This window comes from Megalops cyprinoides, chromosome 12 (assembly GCF_013368585.1).
Source record: "Megalops cyprinoides isolate fMegCyp1 chromosome 12, fMegCyp1.pri, whole genome shotgun sequence".
NCBI lineage: Eukaryota > Metazoa > Chordata > Actinopteri > Elopiformes > Megalopidae > Megalops > Megalops cyprinoides.
This window is the reverse complement of record NC_050594.1, coordinates 35,820,181-35,839,996: the sequence shown is the minus strand read 5'-3', so window position 1 is coordinate 35,839,996 and position 19,816 is coordinate 35,820,181. Positions and strand designations below refer to the sequence as shown.

Genomic DNA, 19,816 nt, shown 5'->3' with positions numbered 1-19,816 from the left:
AAAAAGTTAGAAGCACATGTTTACTTGTGTCTGTCTGTTATCGCGAACTTATTTCTGTTTACCTTAATCTGTAACGAATAACTAAATGTCCTGCTTGGCCTTCATGACTAGTGTTGATAAACAGAACACACACAGTTGTATTAAAGGGTTCCAGAGTATGTCAGGGGTAGTACAGTAAACTACCCTGGATAAAGGTGCCCTCTAAGCAAAGAAATCATATTAAAATGAATTTACTCAAGGTTGCCACAGTTTCTTGGCCCAGCAAGTGTGATGAGAAGCCACCATGTTGTGTTTTTGCATCTAAGACATCTGAATTCATTCACCATCTCTTTTCTCTCCCCAGTTTGCACCAGTCTCTGTCCCAGGAGGCCAGCCTGAAGGAGCAGTTCGACTCCACACTCACCACCTGCTCCCAGGGCTTGTGCTCCCAGGAGGGCCAGGTTACCCCAGCCAGCCTTCACAGGGAGCAGCTGCTGGCCCAACTCCAACTCCTGGCTTCAGAGCACCAAAGCACACAGGCCCGTCTGCAGCGTGCCCAGGAAGCTGAGGAGGAAGCCAATGAAAAAGTTCAAAAGTGAGTCCCTCCTTAGTTTTGTTATCCCCCCCCCAAAACACACCCACGTCCACACCCAGTCACCTCCATTCTTGCACGGATTAGCATATTAGAGAGTGTTTCACTTTTTGTTTGTTTCCCCTCCCTTTCTCTCTTCTTTTTTGTCTCTAATAAACCCCATTGGGTTTGGCTATCAAAGTCTGTTTTACACTTCTCAAGCTCAGCTATTGCCCTACTCCTCTTTCACCCTCTCCTTTTTGTTACTTTAACAGTCCCTCCTTGACCAGCTGTGCAGGAGGGTTTGACATTCCCCCTGGCTAATAAAGCACTTTGTAAGGCCCTAGAGCAGGGGTCTCCAACACGTTGCTCGTGAGCTACCAGTAGCTCGCTGCTTGTTTTTGAGTAGCTCGCCAAAAGGTTCAAAGATTATGTTCAAAAAAATCTGACAACAAATAAATGCACCCTGGAAACCTCTCTCTATTTCAATCCAATCAAATACACAGATGTCCCACCCCTTCCGACACGAAATGATATCAGCTGTCAGTCAAATAAGTTACGCTGGCTACTGTCAAGTTTGTCAACACGTCGTCACGTCAGTTACACTGTAGGTTAGCTACTGAGGTAGCTACTGAGCTAAAGCAAGAAGTTCAGTGGTGTTAGCAAGCCAGTTTAGCTTATAAAATGGCCAGATTTATGATGAACAAAGAAAGTTGCCTGGCCAAAAAAAAGCAGAAAACATACTATTTCCATGAAGAATGGGAACGTGAGTTTTTTTGTTCTTTTTTTTTCCCACGAATGTGAAGGAAGTGTGTGTGCCTCATCTGCGATACCAGTGTTTCAGTTGGTAAAAGATGCAACGTTCAGCATCACTTCAGGGACTTTCTAAAACTCTTAATGTGAAAAGGCTTAACATGGCTTAATGTTCCAAAATAGCGTCCAATGATCAGCAAATTTGTTTACTACATGTTTATGATGTGAGATGTCAATGTTTTCTATGTTTTCTATGACTTCGATGTGAATTTAATATGTTTTTGATATATGATGTGAGCTTGACACATTGAAATTTGAAACATATGGATACAGAACATACATTTGACATGCTATTAATGTGAATTTAAGATGTGTTTGATCTAAAATGTGAGCTTTGGATATTGACATTTGGTACATGTATATACAAAAAGTAGCTTAATTCAGCTGGTTAATGTGAGTGATACGTTATGTGAATAAGTGTGAGTAATATAAGACATGAGTACTTTCATTTTTTCAAAGTAGCTCTCAGATGAAAAAAGGTTGGAGACCCCTGTCCTAGAGTCATATTGGCTTTTACATGCTGTTAAGGTAGTGAGGCTGGCTTCCCAGAGCGCTACAATGCTTTGACAAGTGGGGTCACTCTTCACATGGAAGAGTAACCCTAGAAGCCTGGACAACAGTGGTAGACCTCAGCAGTCTGTATAAACAGTGGTGCTCTTTTATTGGCCCCGGCTCCCTCAAAGGAGGGTGGGCCTGTAGGATTTGCGGTTGCTTTTACCCATCGTCACTCTCTCCCCCAAATGGTGGAAATTCTTCCCCTCTCTCTCCCTCCCCCCCACCATTACCTGATCGTGGGTCATACATTGGTGTGAGAAAAAAGTTCATCCAGAGTTCACCTTTCTGTTTGGGGTTTTCTGTGTATCCCAGTGGTTATATTTGAATCTTGACTCCAGGTGTTTCAGTAAAATGCTTCAGGGTGTCCAAAGTTTGAAAGATCCATTTTTGAATGTGTTTTATCAATAAAGTGGAGTGCAATGCAGGGTTTGGTTCTCTGCTCTGACAAATTTACTATTGGAACTGTTGTTTATCACAGTGTGATGTCTCTCATCTGATACTATCTGTGGTATGAAGCAGCTTTTTGTCATGCATCATCGATCCCTTTGAGTGCTGTGTGCCCATCAGAGAAGTGGTGGGCACAGTTTTTAAGATCTTTGGCATGACTTGGGGTGGGATCAAACCCCAAGCTCACCAGTCAGTGTAGAGACACTAACCATGAGCCAATGAACCTGTCAGCTACCGTGCATTACACATTCTCCTGATGGGTTGGGTATTTGCTGAATCAGTTCAGGTTAAGTTCCGAGCTCAAGGTTTCATCAGCAGTGTCCTGTACAGTGTCCTGTCCTGCTTAAGACCCCGGTTCCATAAGCACAGTGACACTGCTAGCCACTGGGTTCCTTTCAGGTAACTCCACAGCATTGACCTTTGCCAGTTTCCACAGCAATGTCCCATACTTCACGCTATACACCAGATAACCATACCATTCTTAGCGCTCTGTCCACAGTCTTCTCCAGTTCTCGACCGTCCCTGCTTCTGCTCTCAATAATGACTCAGTGCCAGTAAGCTTGAGTGCGCTGGAGCTGTTCATGCTGAGCCTTTGTGGAGCTGCCACTGGTTCTTGTATTGTTCTTTTTAGAGGTTAAGCCCACTTTGACTGGGCACTGACAGTAGGCCTAACCAGTAACTGCAGTCAAGCTCAGTTTTTGACTGTTTTAAGACTGACAGTTGTGACTGTAATGAAACAGAAGTGGACAGTGTAAAGGGTTTTCCTCCACAAAGGGCTCTAAAATCACAGCTCACCTGCAAAACTGTAGTTCTGCAGTAGACATAGTGCTTTTCCATAGCTGAATTAAGTAGTGCTGTTCCAAGCCTGAATCAAAGTGCTGTTTCATGCATGTGATGCCATTTATTGCCTGAATTGGGTAGTGCTGCTCCATGCCTGAAGCTCAGTGGTGCTCCATACCTGAATCAGGTAGTGCTGTTCCATGTCTGAATCACAGCACTGGTCTGTATCTTAATTTCGTGGCGTACACCATATTAGGGCAGTCTGAACTCATGGATTCCTATTCTGATTGGGTAGGCATAGTCAAACTCAATTGTTGCTCACAGAGGGTGTGGAAGCCTCCGCAGCCCTTTTTTTTGGTTTTTGTTTTGTAAACCCAGTGAAGACTGGCCCGTGTGGTTGGAGGCATGTCACCCCCCACCCACCTCCATCTCCAGCTCTGGTCTCCATGCTGATGGTGGCTTGTTGTCTAGGCAGCTCTCCCAGCCTGGTAGCTAGCAGGCCTGCACACTTCCACAGCCACACAGGAGCTCCCCCCTCAAAGCAAACAAGCCTTCAGCCCCAACGCGCCAGGGTGATCTGTTTGTGCGATGACTTAGTGGATGAGGTGGGGGCCTTTTTTTTGGGGAGGGAGGGGGCAGCGGGGTTGGAATGGGCTATGTTGGGGGTTGCAACTGTTCAGAGCACTGGGAAATTTTCCCCAGTTCCCCAGAAAAAGGAGGAGCTTTCGTATTGTATCAGAGGATCCTTTTTTGATTGGTGTGCATCTTAATTCAAATATCCCACACTCCCTCCTCCCTTGTAGTAAATGATACCAGTCACAGTGCTCCCCCTTTTAGCATTCTGTCTGTGAAGACACTGCCTGGAGACACACCACGTGCTGGGAAATGTATTTTGATAGAAAAGGCTCATTTAATGCATCAATGATGGCCAGTTAACTTATTCTTCTTGGAACAGTTTGGAAGGGGTGTTGGGTTTGAAACGTGGGATAAATGAAGGGAAACACAGACATCATTTAGCCCCCGTAGCCAAAAAAAATCAAAGCATTGCTATGGAGCAACTGGGGAAGAATGTTTCCACTAGTAAAGAAGCAGCATGCTCCAGTGAGGTCGGCAGGATACAAAAGTGGCCTCCATGTTCACACTAATACACCAGTCCTGAATCCTGAACCCAAGTTTGTCCCTGGGAGAGAGAAAGCAAACATAAGGCTGCCATTATTATGAGTGCCTGATGATAGATGATAGATGATAGATCTTCATTTGGGCTTCCTTATTTAGAATGCATTCAGATCTACACAAATGACTCTGACTTTGGTGCCTTTTTAACCATAGCTTTGGACCCTTTTATCTGCCATCCTGCTCAGGCTCCACAATGACAAAAGGAGTTGGCTGTGTTTGCTTTCTTAGCCCTGGTGTCTGAATAGGAAACCTAACTGCCAAACCACAGGGGCAGAGCGTTTGCACTTGCAGAGGATTCTGGGCATGGTCATGACCAGTACCAGCTCTTCCCAGAATAAGACAGGGGCATGCAAGCGGGTTGGGCAAATTGTGGTTGGGCTGACAGGGTGTCAACACAGGTATGAGATCTAAGATGCTCACACTCCTGCGCAAGGTGACCTGGTGTCAGGGCGGTGCATGTTTTTTTCTGGGAGGGAGGGGGTGCTCACAGAGACTCTGGGAAGCAGCTCTGACACAGGCCCCCATCACACGGCGGTGAGAAGAATGTGGGGGAAACCGGAGTGGCCCTTCTCCTCGGTGAGGGCAGCCGGCAGGAGGAAGCCGTGAGGCGGCCGGGGAATGTGGCACTTGGGTGCCGGGGCTGCAGTCCCATTGAGGGGCTGAGCAGAATGTTTAATGACCCACCGAATCAAACTTGGCCGTGGGAAGGACACAAAGGCCCTTTTCATCGGGATAGTGGGCCGCAGATGGGCCCCAGTAGACCTCGCTGCCGTTTCCCATCATCCCTTGCTCTCTGAGGCATTTGCACAGACTCATTATAGCACAGCATGGTCCTGAAGCTGAGGATCCACCCTGAGCATTGCTGTAGTTTAGCTGGGATTTAGTTTTTATTCTTAAATGTCTTTCATTGACAACAAGCCTGTCTGTCACTAATTGTTCTGTGGAACTTCAGAAAGGTAATGCTGGCTCAGTTAAGGTGTTTTCCTGAAAGCACTGCAGAGAACATCCCCATGACCAATGATTTCTTTAAAAGCTTTGGATAGTGTGCATAAGAAGTATTATTAGGTCAAACACAAGGACCACACTAGTTTGTAAGTTATGTTTCTGTTTTACATTTGTGTCATTATTATTGTTAATTACAACAAAATGAGTCAAAATAAATTTATCATATCAAAATCAATGACATAACACTCATATGGTATCATTCAATAAGTCAGCCACCTGGCATGGGTATTGTAAATAGGCTGCAGTAAAATCTAGGAGCATTTTTAACTGGCTAGCAGTAGCAAACTGCAGTATGAATTGCAAAAGATGTCCATATACAATGTAACACTGATATATTTAATATTGTGTAGAAATATGGCATTGTTTAGCATTAATGCATAGGCGTGTTTACCCTGCATTATTCCAGCTGTAATTGTTGGTTTTGCGACACGCTGAATTCTTAATCAGGATTTGTACGTTTCGCAGCTCCTCCCTGGCGTGTCTGTTTGGGGTTTACCACCCCTCTCTGTAAACAGTGTTCTCCAAATCCCCCCCTCCCACCACCACCACCACATGCACACATCAGCACACCTTGGGCAGCCATGCTGCAAAATCTGGGACCTGATCATCGTGAAAGCGTGACAGGGAGCCTAATGAATATATTGGGAGTCTGAAGAGCTGTGTAGGTCACACATGGGGGTGTTTGGGTTTTTTGGTGTTTGGGTTGTGACGAGAACATGGGGTGAGTTTTAGAGAGTGGGGAAGGGAGCCAGGGGGAGAGAGTATGTGTGTATGCATGCTGGTTATGTTTGATAGAAAGAGCAAGACTGTTGTATACATACGGGCTGGGTCGACAGGCAGTATTTTTGTGCTTGTGTGCGTGTGTGTGTGTGTATATACATGCTTGTGTTTGTCTGTGTGGGTGTGTGTGCATGCATATGAGTGCGCCTGTATGTTTCTCTGTGTATACGTGCTTCTGTGTGTATGTGTCTTTGAACTGTGTCTCCATATGTGTGTGTGTGTGTGTATTTGCGTACAAGTGTGTCTGCATGTGGCTATGTGTTTGTGTGTATGTCAGCATGTTTGTGTGTGTGTGTGTGTGTGTGTGTGTGTGTGTGTGTGTGTGTGTGTGTGTGTGTGTGTGTGTGTGTGTGCGCGCGCGCGCGCGTGCGCGTGGAGTTTCCCACTGGCCATTGTCAGCAGACCTGTATGTTCAGCACAGGTGACCTTTTCTAAATATTAGTCTCTTTGGGTTGTGTTTCTCTCCCCACTGCCAACAGCTCTGAGTCCATCCTAAAGTATTCCACAACAAGATGATGTCCTACCGACCCCAGTAGGCTCACTGGCCCCTATGTGCACACCATAGTTTGTCACTGGTAAATCAATATAGTCATGTTGTAGTGCACCCACTGCTGTGTGCAGAGAAACAGCTGGAATGAAACTGCAAAGCAGCACCTGAGTCAGGGCACTCACCAGCAGAAGCTACAGGGGGCTGACATGTAGAACAGCAAAGAGACAGAGTGCGTTCTCCTCTTTGGTCATGAGGACGAAACGCTCACAGAAATGTTTCAAACAGTTTCACACCCAAAGGCCTGCAGTTCGCAATAAATAATGGTCTATTACAAAGGCAGCCCAACCAAGCTGAAGCTGATATAACAGTGCGCGCCGCGAGCAGCGGTGTACTTTCTTTCACCCTGCGATCCCTGTTAAATGTCTCTCTGCAGCCTATACCCGAGGCCAGGGTGGCTTCAGAACGTGCTCTATTTAATGCCGTTTTACATACGCGTTACTTATGCGGAAGTGCTTATTTACCAAATTTTTTTGTTATTTTTTTACTAGAGAAGAGACACCTAAGCCCAGCTCTTCAAGCAATGTACCGAAAAAATGGCGCCATATATATTTACTTTAATAGGATCTTTTTCCCCCATACATGACATTATCTGACGAGAACAATACACTTTTTAGTGTAATCTTCGCAACTTGACACGTTTAATTGTATATTTCGTCAGTGTAGTTCTGGTAGACAGTATCAGATATTTAGTAATTTATACCTAGCATTTCAAAGCTGAGTGAGATCACATATGATTACATAACAGAAAATGAACGCGAACATGCTTTGGAGAGTGAGTTGCCTTTATTAAACCCTCTCACTTTTATCACATATCTTTCCCATACATGCTTATTACTGCCAGTGATTGAGTGGAGATGGGGGATAAGGCATTTCTGAGCGCATCTCAAATCCTCCCGTCTGTGGCAAAACGACCGTTTCCAATTGGACTTGCCATGATAATTTACTGCACGGCAGGAGTTTCTCCTCTTAAGTGTTACCGAATTTTCCCTTTAGGAAAAAAGCGGACAACACAGGCAGGGCAAACAAAAATGTTCCAAAAAACCGAGTAATAATGGGTCGAAGATTGGTATATCGTGTAGCGCTTACTAGTAATGTGCTTTTAACTTGTACTCGTTTCGGTCCAGCGATGCTCAAGTTCCGCTTTCTTTTTTCTTTCTTTGGATACTGTTTGCATAGGTAGTATTATACGCACAAGGATTGTTTAAAATTGAGTGCGTGATTTAGCATTTTGGTCAAAACGTATTCTTTTCCACGAAGTGAAATCATCCGTGAGCCTATCTATTGAAATGTGAATTCAGATCATTTCTAATTTTAAACTATGATATAATTTAAAGTATGATATAATTATAGCGCACTCCAGGGTTTTGGTGTAATATTTGACATTAACCTTGTTTAGAGGCACACTGTGAAAAGTGGAGGATGATGGAAGGATAGAGCACTTTTCATTAAATGAAAGTGACCAATTTCTCCGCGGGGAAATGTTAACTGGTAGTTTTTTGCGGGTACGTTATGTAGTGCGAGAAAATGCCTGAATATCCGGGTTTCGTTTTAAATTAAAATGTTCTTGGTGTTTATGTATTTCTTTATACTTTGGCTGATATCCGAATCTCATAGATATGGATCCATAATATTTGCAGAAAGTGCTATGTCTCCTTTACCCTAAGCAGGAGCCTTTGTCAGGAGATTGCTAAGCCCTATGTGTAAGGGTGAAAGAGAATGGCGTAGGCCCATGTTTCCTTCCCCAGTCCATCTTCCTGAGGACATTCCTTTAACTCATCAATTCAGCCCTTATTTGCGCCTTGCCAGGAAATAATCTCTCCTGGCTCACCACAAGAACATTCTTACCGACTGCCGTTCTACAGGAACAAGACATTAGTCTGGGCGCTTTAAAAAATCTGAAATGTTTTAAGGAGGCATTGTGAGGATGTGGATGGTGAGATTTGGGCGTGGGGGGGGGGGGGTTACTGTGTAACGACTTGCTGGAGTGTCCGCAACAATGTTTCCTTGTGTGAGGACGGCTACCAGGCCGCAGGTGCATTCTAGTTGCCATCTCTGTCAGACACTCATTCACTCTCCCTCTATCCCTTTCTCCTAGATTGGAACGACTTGTGGAGGTGCTGAGGAAGAAGGTGGGCACGGGAAGCGTGAGGACAGTGATCTGAAGGGGAACAGGTCGACTCTGGAACGATCTACCCGGTCACATCTGGCGACCAGGCTGCCGCGTTTACACTGTGTAAACACCCAAGCCTTAACTCGGCAAACAGTTGTTAGAAGTGCAGCACTCAACCCACATTCCAAGCCCAGATCAAACCGAATCATAAATGTTTAACCACTCGGCTGCTGCGCGTACTGTCCTGCCACGGTTATTTCCTGAATTGTTTATTACATTTGATTATATCGTTTTAATCTACGCTGTTATTTGTGTTGATGTGTAAGACTGCTAACAGAAGAGAAAGGGCGTTATCTCGCGCTGGATTTATATATACATATACGCGTTATGGTGATCACGTTTATGGCCTTGAAAGATATTTGTCCAGTATTGCTTGATTCATTTTTAAATCATTAAGCGGTGAAGCTGCTGGAGCCAAACACAGAGGCTGTTCCCAGTCTGTTGCATCAACGTCAAAAGATGTTTTAATTTACTTACTCCATTATATATATATATATATATATATATATATATATATATATATATATATATATATATACATACACATATATCAACAAACAAGGGAGTTAAACTGTTGAGATTCGTGTTACTCGCTCACTTACGGTGTTGCTTAGTGCCAGGAACAAATGCGTTTCTTTTTATTATTTAGACAATGAACTGCGCTGAAGTATCTGACCTATTATTTTGAAAGGTAAAATGGTTTCTATATTCAATTAGTCTTACTGTACTTAAAGCATTTCTTAACAGGTATGTGTTTTAAAGCAATATAATAAAAACGATTTTTATTCGGTGTGTCTTTCCTGATAAATGTTTTACCTCTGGGCACATAAGTGGAAAACAATATAAAATGACATTGAAGATTACGGTGCTTCAGTTCCAGGAGTAGCAGTTGCCTGTTGTTTCTCGGTATATTGCATACCTATGTAACACACCTATCAAATGCCATTAATATGTAATCGCCAATAAATTGATGTCAAACACATTTATTTTTACCTGTACCCCATTTTGGACGAGCGCTTAGAAAAAAAAACATTCCGTAGTTCTGCAGGCTTGTATTTGTTCGCGAGAAGTTCCATACTTCCCAACTTAAAATATGATCAGTTATTAAAATATAGAATATTTGGTAAGGATTTTGCAGGAGTACTCTTCGCTCGGGGATCGTTTGCTGGTGAGTTGGATAAAACGTGTTTTCCCAATGTAAATATGGACCTATATTAAGAATTTCCCTGTCTGTTAGAAGCACTAGCAATTTTCTATGTCGGAATGCTTTTTGGCAACATTAATATCTAGCCTACCACTCACTTGCGACATTATACTTTTAGTCATGGAAAAATTAGGAAAATACCTTTCAATCTAGCAATTTCGACTAGTCCAGAAAGGCTTTGACGAGAAAATACGTTAAAAGGGACACAATACGTCCAATCAAATTATCTATTAACTATGATATATTTGTCTTGTCGGTGGTTTGGCTTTCTCCTTATGGTGATTAAGATTCGCTGTATATGTTCATTAATTCTAGGCATTTTGCATAACGCTTTTAAAGAAGAAACTCCATTGCTTCACTGACAACTTTATCTAAATTCAACAAACCAGTGTCACTGCGATTTTGCGATTTTAAATTGTATATAGGCTAACTTGTTCAGTGTGTATGCTTCAATTTCGTTGTACCCCTCTTGATGATGATGATGATGATGATGATGATGATGATGATGGTGGTGGTGGTGGTGGTGGTGGTGTGTGTGTGTGTGTATTCATGTTCTCCACTTTGCATGCTGATAATTTATAAACATCGTCATGCCAAAGAGATTAGGCGACCTTTACTGAAGACTACATACCAAACAATTATTTCCGCATCGTTTACAGTTTCTTTTGTGGTATCGATGAGTTGACCCTCTCGTGCCCCGCTGTGTCCTTCAACCAAGCATGGAAGTATAGCAAGGTGTGTACCCGCAAATTATCGATTATGTACTCAGAATATGGTGGATGCACCGCTCGTGTAAAGTTGATGTTTGGAGAAAAAAAGGCGGGGGGTGGGGTCTAGGCGGCACCCGCTGCTGAGTTTTCCTCCCCTTCAATAGAGCTGGACACTATTACAAGCTTGTCGATTCCACCTCCATTCGTAACCGTGGAGATCCCACAACCTGGGTGTCCTTCTTTCTTCTATAAACCCACAAGAGTCCTCCCTCTGTATGTGTCTCTGTTTGATAATCCTGCTTGTCCTACATGACCACATTGCTTCAATACTTTGTGAAACCTTACTTTTGCTTAAGTCGCCCAATATCCACGATTATTCGTTTATTATTGTATGTACAACTTCATATACCCATTTCTTAATAAATATGTCTACAGTCGGATTTTTATCTCAAGTCATATTCATTATGATACATAAATTTGTTCTGAATATCATATTAATCGCTGTTAAGGTTTCTTTTTTAATGCGCATCGAACTCTTTGTGTGGCACTTTTTGACCAGATCTTTTGCTCTGTCTCGCAGTGTGGAGGATTGCGCCCCATGTTCAGGCGGGCATCAAAAGGAAGGGAATCCCGATTAACCGTTTTGAAAACCGATCGCATGATGACAGGACTACAAAACAACTTTTTATACGCTTTAATTAAAAACGTGTTCCGGCAGCCCAACGCTGAATGGCCTTCGGAGAAAAGCGTGACTGATCCTGTTGCTATAACGACACCAAATCTTTCAAGCCCTTTTCTTCTTTAATGCACTCCGTCAAGCCATCCATTTATTCACTACGCACATTTTACTGCACTCTCAACTTCGTTTTATTGTAGACAATCCATTCTTATATCTTTAAAACAAATTTTTTTGACAGCAAAATTTAGATGTGTTTATTAATCAAAACTTACCTTTGCATGTATTCTTATATTTATGATTATCATAAAATGATCATTTCACAGACATAAGGTAATATGGGTAATAAATACATACAATTCATAAAATATGTAACAAGAATAGATTGCAGATTATTTTACAACGGATTTAGGATTTTCATGGCAGGGTAAATCTTTTATTGGGTCACTGAGTTTCCATGGTAAATGTATTTATTGGATGTTGGTATCATTTGATATGTAGCACTATATGTGTGTGTTTAAATAGTGTTTTACTTGCTTTATGACATTGTGGATTTATTTTGCATTTTACTGCAGCAGAAAAATACAACGAAACGTTTTCTAATGTTATGTCTTCATTACCATCATTTTCCCGTTTCACCAGCAGCAGCAACAACAACCAAAAAATATCTAGCGAGCGCTTAAATAATCTTAGATTTTGTGAACTGACTGGATTTAAATATCTGTTCGACAATACTTTCAGCCTTTCTCTCACGATCTGTCTCTCGCACACACACACACGCGTCCGCGCGCGCACACAAACTTTTGGCTTCTCTGTTATGCGTTCTCTATGTATTACAAATAGATTAATGAAGACACAAAACATGAGACTCAAGCACGCTATCCTGAGGACCACCAACCTGACATAGATGATGCATATTAGGAGGGCACAAAGCCCTAATAAACTTCTTCCGTATAATTTTTAATGGAAAACCAGCTGCTTGTAAAGCTGATTTCGGATAGAGATCTCCCCCTCTTCTCCCGCACACTTTGAAAGCTCTTTTCTTTCGCCTGTGATTCTGAAGGGGTATTGCTTTGCTCTTTTCGTTGGCCAAGCACAATTGTGTTATTGGAGATAATTAATTCAATCCCCATCAAAAGGTATTAGAAGCGCCTTGGCCCTGTAGTGGCTTTCTAAACTAAGAATGAAAAGCCAGAGAAGAAAGGTCTACGGGTAGCCTCGCTGATGGCCGCTTTTGAAGAAAAAGGGGTTGCGCATTGTTGTCGAAATTTTTCTCCATAAGGCTGAAGAAAGCGCCGCGGCTTTTGATGGGGGGACAAGAAATGCCACATAAGTTGAAAAACAAGGCACGGCTGAAGTCTCCGTCCTGGACGCTGCCCGCTGATAACATATGTCTCGCATTAATAAAGGCTGGCCGACTTCAATGGACGGATTCTGTATGCAGTATGCAAGAAATCGCTTTGAAAGGTTTAAGCAATTTATTATTATTATTATTATTATTATTATTATTATTGTTGTTGTTGTTATTATAATCATTGTCATCATCACCGCCATCAAATCTCTTTGATGTAGACTTATTGTTCAATTGGATCTTTATTTTAACATTATTATTATTATTATTATTATTGTTATTATTATTATTATTATTATTCTTTGAAAGGCATTGGACAGATTTGCATCTGAATTTGGATAATTTGATCGTTATATTCGAATGGAGCATGTTATTTTCTTACGTGGTACGTTGATACAGTGTTATAATAAAATTTAAACCCCGCAGTATTTAAATTAAGGTTATAAGCTTTGTCTCTACGTGAATGTTCCACTCACTATTCATTGGGTCACCTCGCTGGATCGCTACCACAGTCTATAAAACACGTATTACTTCAAAAAGAGCCTATTCTTCATTTCTTCGTCTTAAAACAAAGTCATTGAGATGATATTTCCAATTCCGGCAATTGCTTAAAAATACCTTTAAAGATATTGCTAGAATCAAGTAACCATTTACGACATAATTAATACAGCTAATGATTATGCTGAATCAAGCAAACAGAAATGGCAGGCTGGTTTCCTCTGTGCCCTTGCAGTTTCACTTTGAAGGCAGCGACTCTTAAATAGTCGCGCTGCAAAGTTTATTTAGACAGTGGGGCTAACTGTGAACGAGATTTGTCCAAAGTTCAGAGATTTCTCGTGCAAACAACTTCTCTCTTTGGTGGAGACTTTTTACACAAACATTTCCTTTTAATTAGCATGTCAGAATTGCTATCAGTTAGAAACCGAGATGCACTGGAGCTTATTTAATGCATCTGACTCTCATATGCAGTTGTTGCTGGTAACCATTTTTTGCAAGTAGAAGGTAATCAACTCTTAGATATCACACGCTGTAGATGTAGGCTTACAAGGACCCTTTCTGAAAAGAATACAACTGGTGCGTACTAGGTATGCCCAACTAATCACTTACCATGGGGTTGAAATGTCCTGAGTATTCATGCACAAAAGGGGAATTAGATAAATATGTGATAAATGATGATTAGAGTGTTGATCATTTTACTATGAATTCAGTTAGTACCCTTTGATGTGGTTAAATAGCTTTTTGCTTATTTCCTGTCACCACTATTCTTCACTGTCAGTGAACCTCTTGCATTGACGGTTTAGCTTATTTGTCTTCTTTTTATATCTTGTACATCTACAATTGCTACAACGGCATTTAGATAAGTGATTACCGATCGGTGTCTGCGGATGCTGAGAAATCGACAAAAAGTGTAATCGATCAAGAAAATGTGAAGCTTGCCTTTAAATCATTAATTAGGGCCTTTGCGTCTTTCCGTGAACAAATGGAAAACAGAACCAAACTGGAGAGTGGTGTCATAGGAGTGCTTACGTTAAAATCAATGAATGCTATTGGAGCGTAAGTCAAACGAAACCACATCAGATATAAGCGATTTTTTATTGTTTATTTTAGTCAAAGCAAGCAGATATCAATCCAATCCAATCTAATCTAATTTGACACAGAGATGCACATATAAATCTCCTCAACCCCAAAAGTTAGTTTGATAGTAATGATTCCTTTCGCTCTAAGGGAATGCTTCACAGTTTATTTTAAATGTAATGCTATAAACATGATATATTTTTGATATTTTATTCTTCAAAATACATACTTATCCATGGGTACCACAGACGCTTGCTTGCATCTTTGGGATATATATATACGCTGAATCAAAATGAAGTGGAATTTAAGGGCTTCATACCTGCACGTGTAGTTAGTGACTTTTGCGATTCGTATCTCAGATTGAAGAGATGCATCTTTTACCTTTCCTTGTCATTGGTGATATGTCAACAGAGACACTGCTGATGGTGGAACTTGTAGAAATGACAAGCAAGGGTACAAACATTCTCTCAGTTCAAATGGTAAAATGAAGTTTACAATTTTTTTACATTCCCTGATCCAAAGAAGAGCATGGTCATTTGTGCCAGAAAAAGGTCCAAGATCTATTGTGTTATTTTTAATTTTAAGGATTTATTCAAACTGAAAAAGCAGTGACGTCAGGTGACATTCTGGTGCAAGACACATTTAGTTGAATATTTTCTGTAGCAATAATATATAATTATTTGATTGGAGAGGAGAACACAACGAATAATATTTTCAGGGAAGAATATGCCTTACCAACGACCTTGTGTTGATGTTCATGCGCAAACCAATCTTTCACTTTTACAAAAAGAATTGGATTTTTCCACATTAATATTAATACTATTTACATAATATTGGTATGTTATGGATTCTTGACGTAATTGCAGTTAAGCAGATTAAACATTTTATTTACTTAATAAATCACAATTGCCTCGGGAGCGGTTTATAATCGGTTAAAATGACATCTTATTCCGACGTAAAAAAATCAGCAGGATATAACAAAATAAAAAAAGAAAATATTTATTAAATGACAAGACCTGGATGACTCTACAAAGATAATTCTGCGACATGAGGCTTTTCTCCTCCTTGCGATTTCACGCCTCTGTCTAACAATTCAATTCTCCATTTTATTTGCGCATCGGGGGGCAATTACATGATAATTAAACGAATTTCACGGTTACTCAGCCAAAATGTGTGTCCACAAAATGCCATGATCAAAGTCAAATCTGTTCAGGTTCACGAGCCCTTCTTGTAGGTTACAAATGACAAAAAGATGATTTGGCCTTTCTATGATATTGTTGATAAATCCATTTCAATGGGATACGCATTCACGCATTTACGTTTAGGCGCACCCGTGTAAAGCTGTTTTTATACGTGATTTTAGTTATTTTACCCTGGACTTCTATGGATTGGTATTAAATGAGTGAATTAACCTACGTCGTATTGTTTAAATCTATAGTGTAACTGTATAATCTAGCTATAAAATGCACTTAAACTTATCATTTCAAATGGTGTACATCCGTACATCAAATTCGATTATTTATAAAATGTGTCAAATAAAATTTTAACAAAACGTACATTTGTTCATTTAACACATTTTAAGAATATTTCGCCCTTAAATTTAGATGAAATAAAGTTTGCTTCATGAGTACAGTATCAATGAATAATAGATAAGCAAAGCGCGACGTGCAAAATGTATGCTGATATCATATTTGGTTACGATTCGTGTTAATCAAATATTTTATTACTACTCAACACAAATATTATACGCGTATAAATAAAACTGGAGGAATAAAAACAAAATATAGACTAGATCATTTAGCAAATCAGTGGTGTTACTGACAGATGCGATCCCACTTTGTGATGTCATCTCTTGTCGAGTTCAAAAGAAAGACTTTGAATCATTTTCCTGTAATTATAACAATAAGTAAATCAAGTTAAAGGTTTCACGTTTTTATTTTTAAATGAACAAGAAATATATTACGGACATCAATATGCACAAAAACAAAGGGGGAGAATCTAAGAAACAAATACATGAAAGTGCGTAGACACGTTTGTCTTTAAATAATCCTCTTTGACTTCAAAATACCACAAAAAGACTGGGCTTTTTCTTCATAAAGAAATACGTGTTTTATTTGTCATAATGCATTTCCACGGTGGATGAACTTTTTTAAATACAAAACTGGGGCTGGGATGGGGGTGTCAAAAACTAAGCAAACTATCAAAAGCAATGAATAAAACGACAACATCTATGAGCAGAACATCTGCAACAGACAAATGGTTTACTGGATTTTTTTCCTGTTTTTTCTCTTTTATAACCTGTGTCACTCGACATTCCACAAAACCTCATTGACCTTCATTCATGCACATTGTAACACGGCGGACGATTCGTTGTAGCGACTACAGGTTTGGGGAATACAACATTATTTTACAAGCTCGAAATTGTTTTAAATACACTAGCAAAACACCTGCAATGATTTCCAACTGGGGTAAACAATCATTCAAAAGTGACACTTTACAGTATATTTTGTTTTATACATACACATTCTTATACATTAAAGTAACAGTCCTTTATGCACCAAGTGCATGCAAAAATAAAATAAAATTTTCTGTCGGTCTCTCTTCAGTACGGTAAAAGTTGAAATGAGACTAAGACGTGTTAAGGACAGGTCTCGAATACACACCTTGATAGTAAGACGCTTCTATTGCCGATGGGTCCATGCTGGCTCTTCCGGTCATGGAGGCGCTGCCCAGGGGCAAACTGGAAGAAATGCCTGAACCGTAGGAGGAGTATTGCAAAGCTTGCTCGTAGGCTTTCAAGTCCAATTTGTGCTGTTGCTCGGAAGAGGACATTAGGTTATTGATGGAAAAGGGATGATTGAAAGAGTAATGGGGATCCCCTTTAAGGTGCAACTGTGACTCGTGGGACATCGAGTGCGGAGGCAAGGAAATCGAGGACAAGGCCGTGGTTGAACTGGCCGCAGGGTGCACCGGCGGCCCGTTTCCCTTCAGTTCGGAAGTGTTACCGCTCGTGTGGTCCATGTTATGAGGACTAGACGACTGGTTGGAACTGGAAATGGAGCTAGAGTCCAGATGACCGTTCTTACTGTTGGCACTGTCGTTCGGAGGCGACCCCGCACCGCCGGACTGGTCTTTCCTTCCGTCTGATCCTTTGCTCGCGGCTAACTTTTTCTCACACTTAAAGCGCTTCTGTCTGCGAAGGTAACAGCCATTCTCAAACATATTTCCAGAATCTGGGTGCAGGGCCCAGTACGAGCCTTTTCCCGGTTTGTCTGGTGACCGAGAAACTTTGACAAAACAATCGTTGAAAGACAATGAATGTCGTATGGAGTTCTGCCATCTTTGCTGATTTTGACGGTAATATGGAAACAAGTCCATTATCCACTGGTAGATTTCGCTTAATGTGAGCATCTTGCTAGGCGATTGCTGGATCGCCATTGTTATAAGAGAAATGTAGGAATATGGTGGTTTGGCATGTGGATAGCTTCTTCTGAAAGTCTTGGTGTCCCGTGCTCGGTTTAGGTTGGGCTGTGCATATGCCATAGGGCTCATTGCCGGACTCATGGTTGAGTAAGGTGTCAGCGTGTTCATGGAAGCCTGCTGAGCAGACATGGCGTTCATGTTCGTAGGGCTAAGAGCGGCGCCCATTGCTGACACCCCGCCTGTCATTCCGTTCATTGCAGTAGTCGCGCTCGGGGGCATTCCTGCCATTGTTCCTGGGCTAAGTCCGGCACCCAAACCTGGATTCGCATAGGACATATTAAAGGAACCAGAGGTCATATTTCCGCTGGTGGACATACCCATATAACTGTTCATACTGTTCATGGAGCCAAGTCCTGCATTCATGCCGCTGTTTGGCACGGACGAATATACCTGAAATAAAATAAAACAAAACACAGAACGGTATTAAACAGGATTCAAATTAATTACCTTAATGTACACAAACGTTGAGTCTGGAAGTCTGGTTTATGCTGATATGTTTGATCATGGTGTTATATTAATTCAATTCTAATGGTATGTTTTGAAGAGAATGGATTTTCTGGTATCATTCTTTGCAAATTTGCAGACAATAAGAGATGATAATGGTTAACAATTGACAATATAAACCTTATCGTTGTGCCTCATCGCTGCCCTTTTAAGTATGTTAGAACACAAACATAAAGAGGAACATCATTATCACGATTCTGTCCTTAAAACGCCCCCATTTCAGGTTCTCATAAAGGATCAGTATCATAAAATTAAGTCAAATCCTGGTATGTAACAAATAATGCATTAGCTAACAATTAACGTAGTGTTTATGATTTGGAATTTATCGTTTAGACAGAGACAAGATAAAAAACTGGAGAAGACAGAAGATAGAAAATTGGAGAACTACGTAAAAGTTCATGATAACGCGAATGACAATATTACGGTGATAATAATGGCCAGCACCACGCTTCTGAAGATTAAATTATTGTTCAAAGTATATTAGATCACTTTTTGGATTGATTATTAAGCTAAAATATAACAGCCTAAAATCGTTCATAAAAATGAACGATAAAAATAAAGACATCGGCGGCATTTGATAAACATTCACGAGTTATATAAACTCAGGCCCTCAAGTGTGTGAAAGCTATTTCACGATTCCCAGAAAACTTAATGCAGTGTATCTACATTATTATTACTTTTTACCACTAGTCTGGATAAGTCTGGACGGCCAACAATTTCCCTACTCCAACAATGAATTACATCGCGAAATGCCATGATGCACACGATCCGCGAGCGCTGCTGCCACCAGGCGGGTTTGCTTTTCTCGTTAATAAGATTGAATCAGAACCCTACCTCAAATGACACTATCTTCCAAGTCATAGCATGCGGCGCAGACTAAGAGTTGCGTATTACGCCGTGGCATTAACCACGCTTAAAACACACAGATGTCATGTTGAATATGATTTTTTCATAACATCTAAATTATCCATTCATGAAACTTTCCAGTTCTTCAAAATTTCAACGGAAAAAACACCAACCTCTTGAGCGTCACTGTAGTAACTGCTCCAGTCTGACGTTTCGTGTCCTTCCATTTTCACTGTACCCAACATTATGGTGGAAAGCAGCAGGTCCTCAGCATTCAATATTTAGGTTAAAGTTTGTGGAGAGGGGAATCCTAACAAGCGGTTCGCTGTCTCTCGCAGGTCTGTGGCAAGTAGTGCTGAGGAGAGTGAGGAAGTGTTGAGTGAAGAGTGAGTTAGAGTTTAGCTCTCTCCCTTGGCTGTTACGTAGGACGGTACGGCCCACTTCTCATCTTTTCATTTGTTCAGGTCCCGCGTCTTTTTCTGCGTTACAGCAGCACCTACGTTTCATTCGGTCTTCCACCTGCAACGGTGTATAGCGCACATCGCTGCTGTGACAGGTGGTGAGAGACGCGAACATCGACTAAAAAAAAAAAACAAATCTACTTTTAATGTTATTAATTTCAATAGGCGCACCAAAACAAG

General features: G+C 41.1%; 2 protein-coding genes across 4 annotated transcripts in view; one reads left to right on the top strand and one right to left on the bottom strand.

The window, feature by feature from the left end:
- The window catches only part of mipol1 (mirror-image polydactyly 1), a 79,508-nt gene extending 70,236 nt beyond the window's left edge, over positions 1 to 9,272 (top strand). For all 3 annotated transcript variants that reach the window (XM_036542545.1, XM_036542544.1, XM_036542546.1), the window contains 2 exons: positions 344 to 574; positions 8,752 to 9,272. In XM_036542545.1, coding sequence (XP_036398438.1) covers positions 344 to 574; positions 8,752 to 8,818 — 298 coding nt within the window. In that variant the 3' untranslated portion in view covers positions 8,819 to 9,272. The remainder of the gene's footprint in view (positions 1 to 343; positions 575 to 8,751) is intronic.
- A 7,096-nt stretch (positions 9,273 to 16,368) lies between these two features.
- On the bottom strand, positions 16,369 to 19,497 carry foxa1 (forkhead box A1). The gene is made up of 2 exons (XM_036542640.1): positions 19,349 to 19,497; positions 16,369 to 18,215 (listed from the first exon to the last, which is right to left on the bottom strand). Exons 1-2 carry the CDS (start codon positions 19,418 to 19,420, stop codon positions 16,971 to 16,973), a joined length of 1,317 nt encoding a protein of 438 aa, XP_036398533.1. The 5' UTR covers positions 19,421 to 19,497; the 3' UTR covers positions 16,369 to 16,970.
- Between the last annotated feature and the right edge of the window lie 319 nt (positions 19,498 to 19,816).

Coding starts and splice junctions, on each gene's coding strand:
- foxa1 (XM_036542640.1), bottom strand. CDS start 19,420: ATGTTGGGTACAGTGAAAATGGAAGGACACGAAACGTCAGACTGGAGC. Junction 18,216..19,348: donor ACTACAGTGACGCTCAAGAG/GTTGGTGTTTTT, acceptor ATTTTATTTCAG/GTATATTCGTCCGTGCCAAA.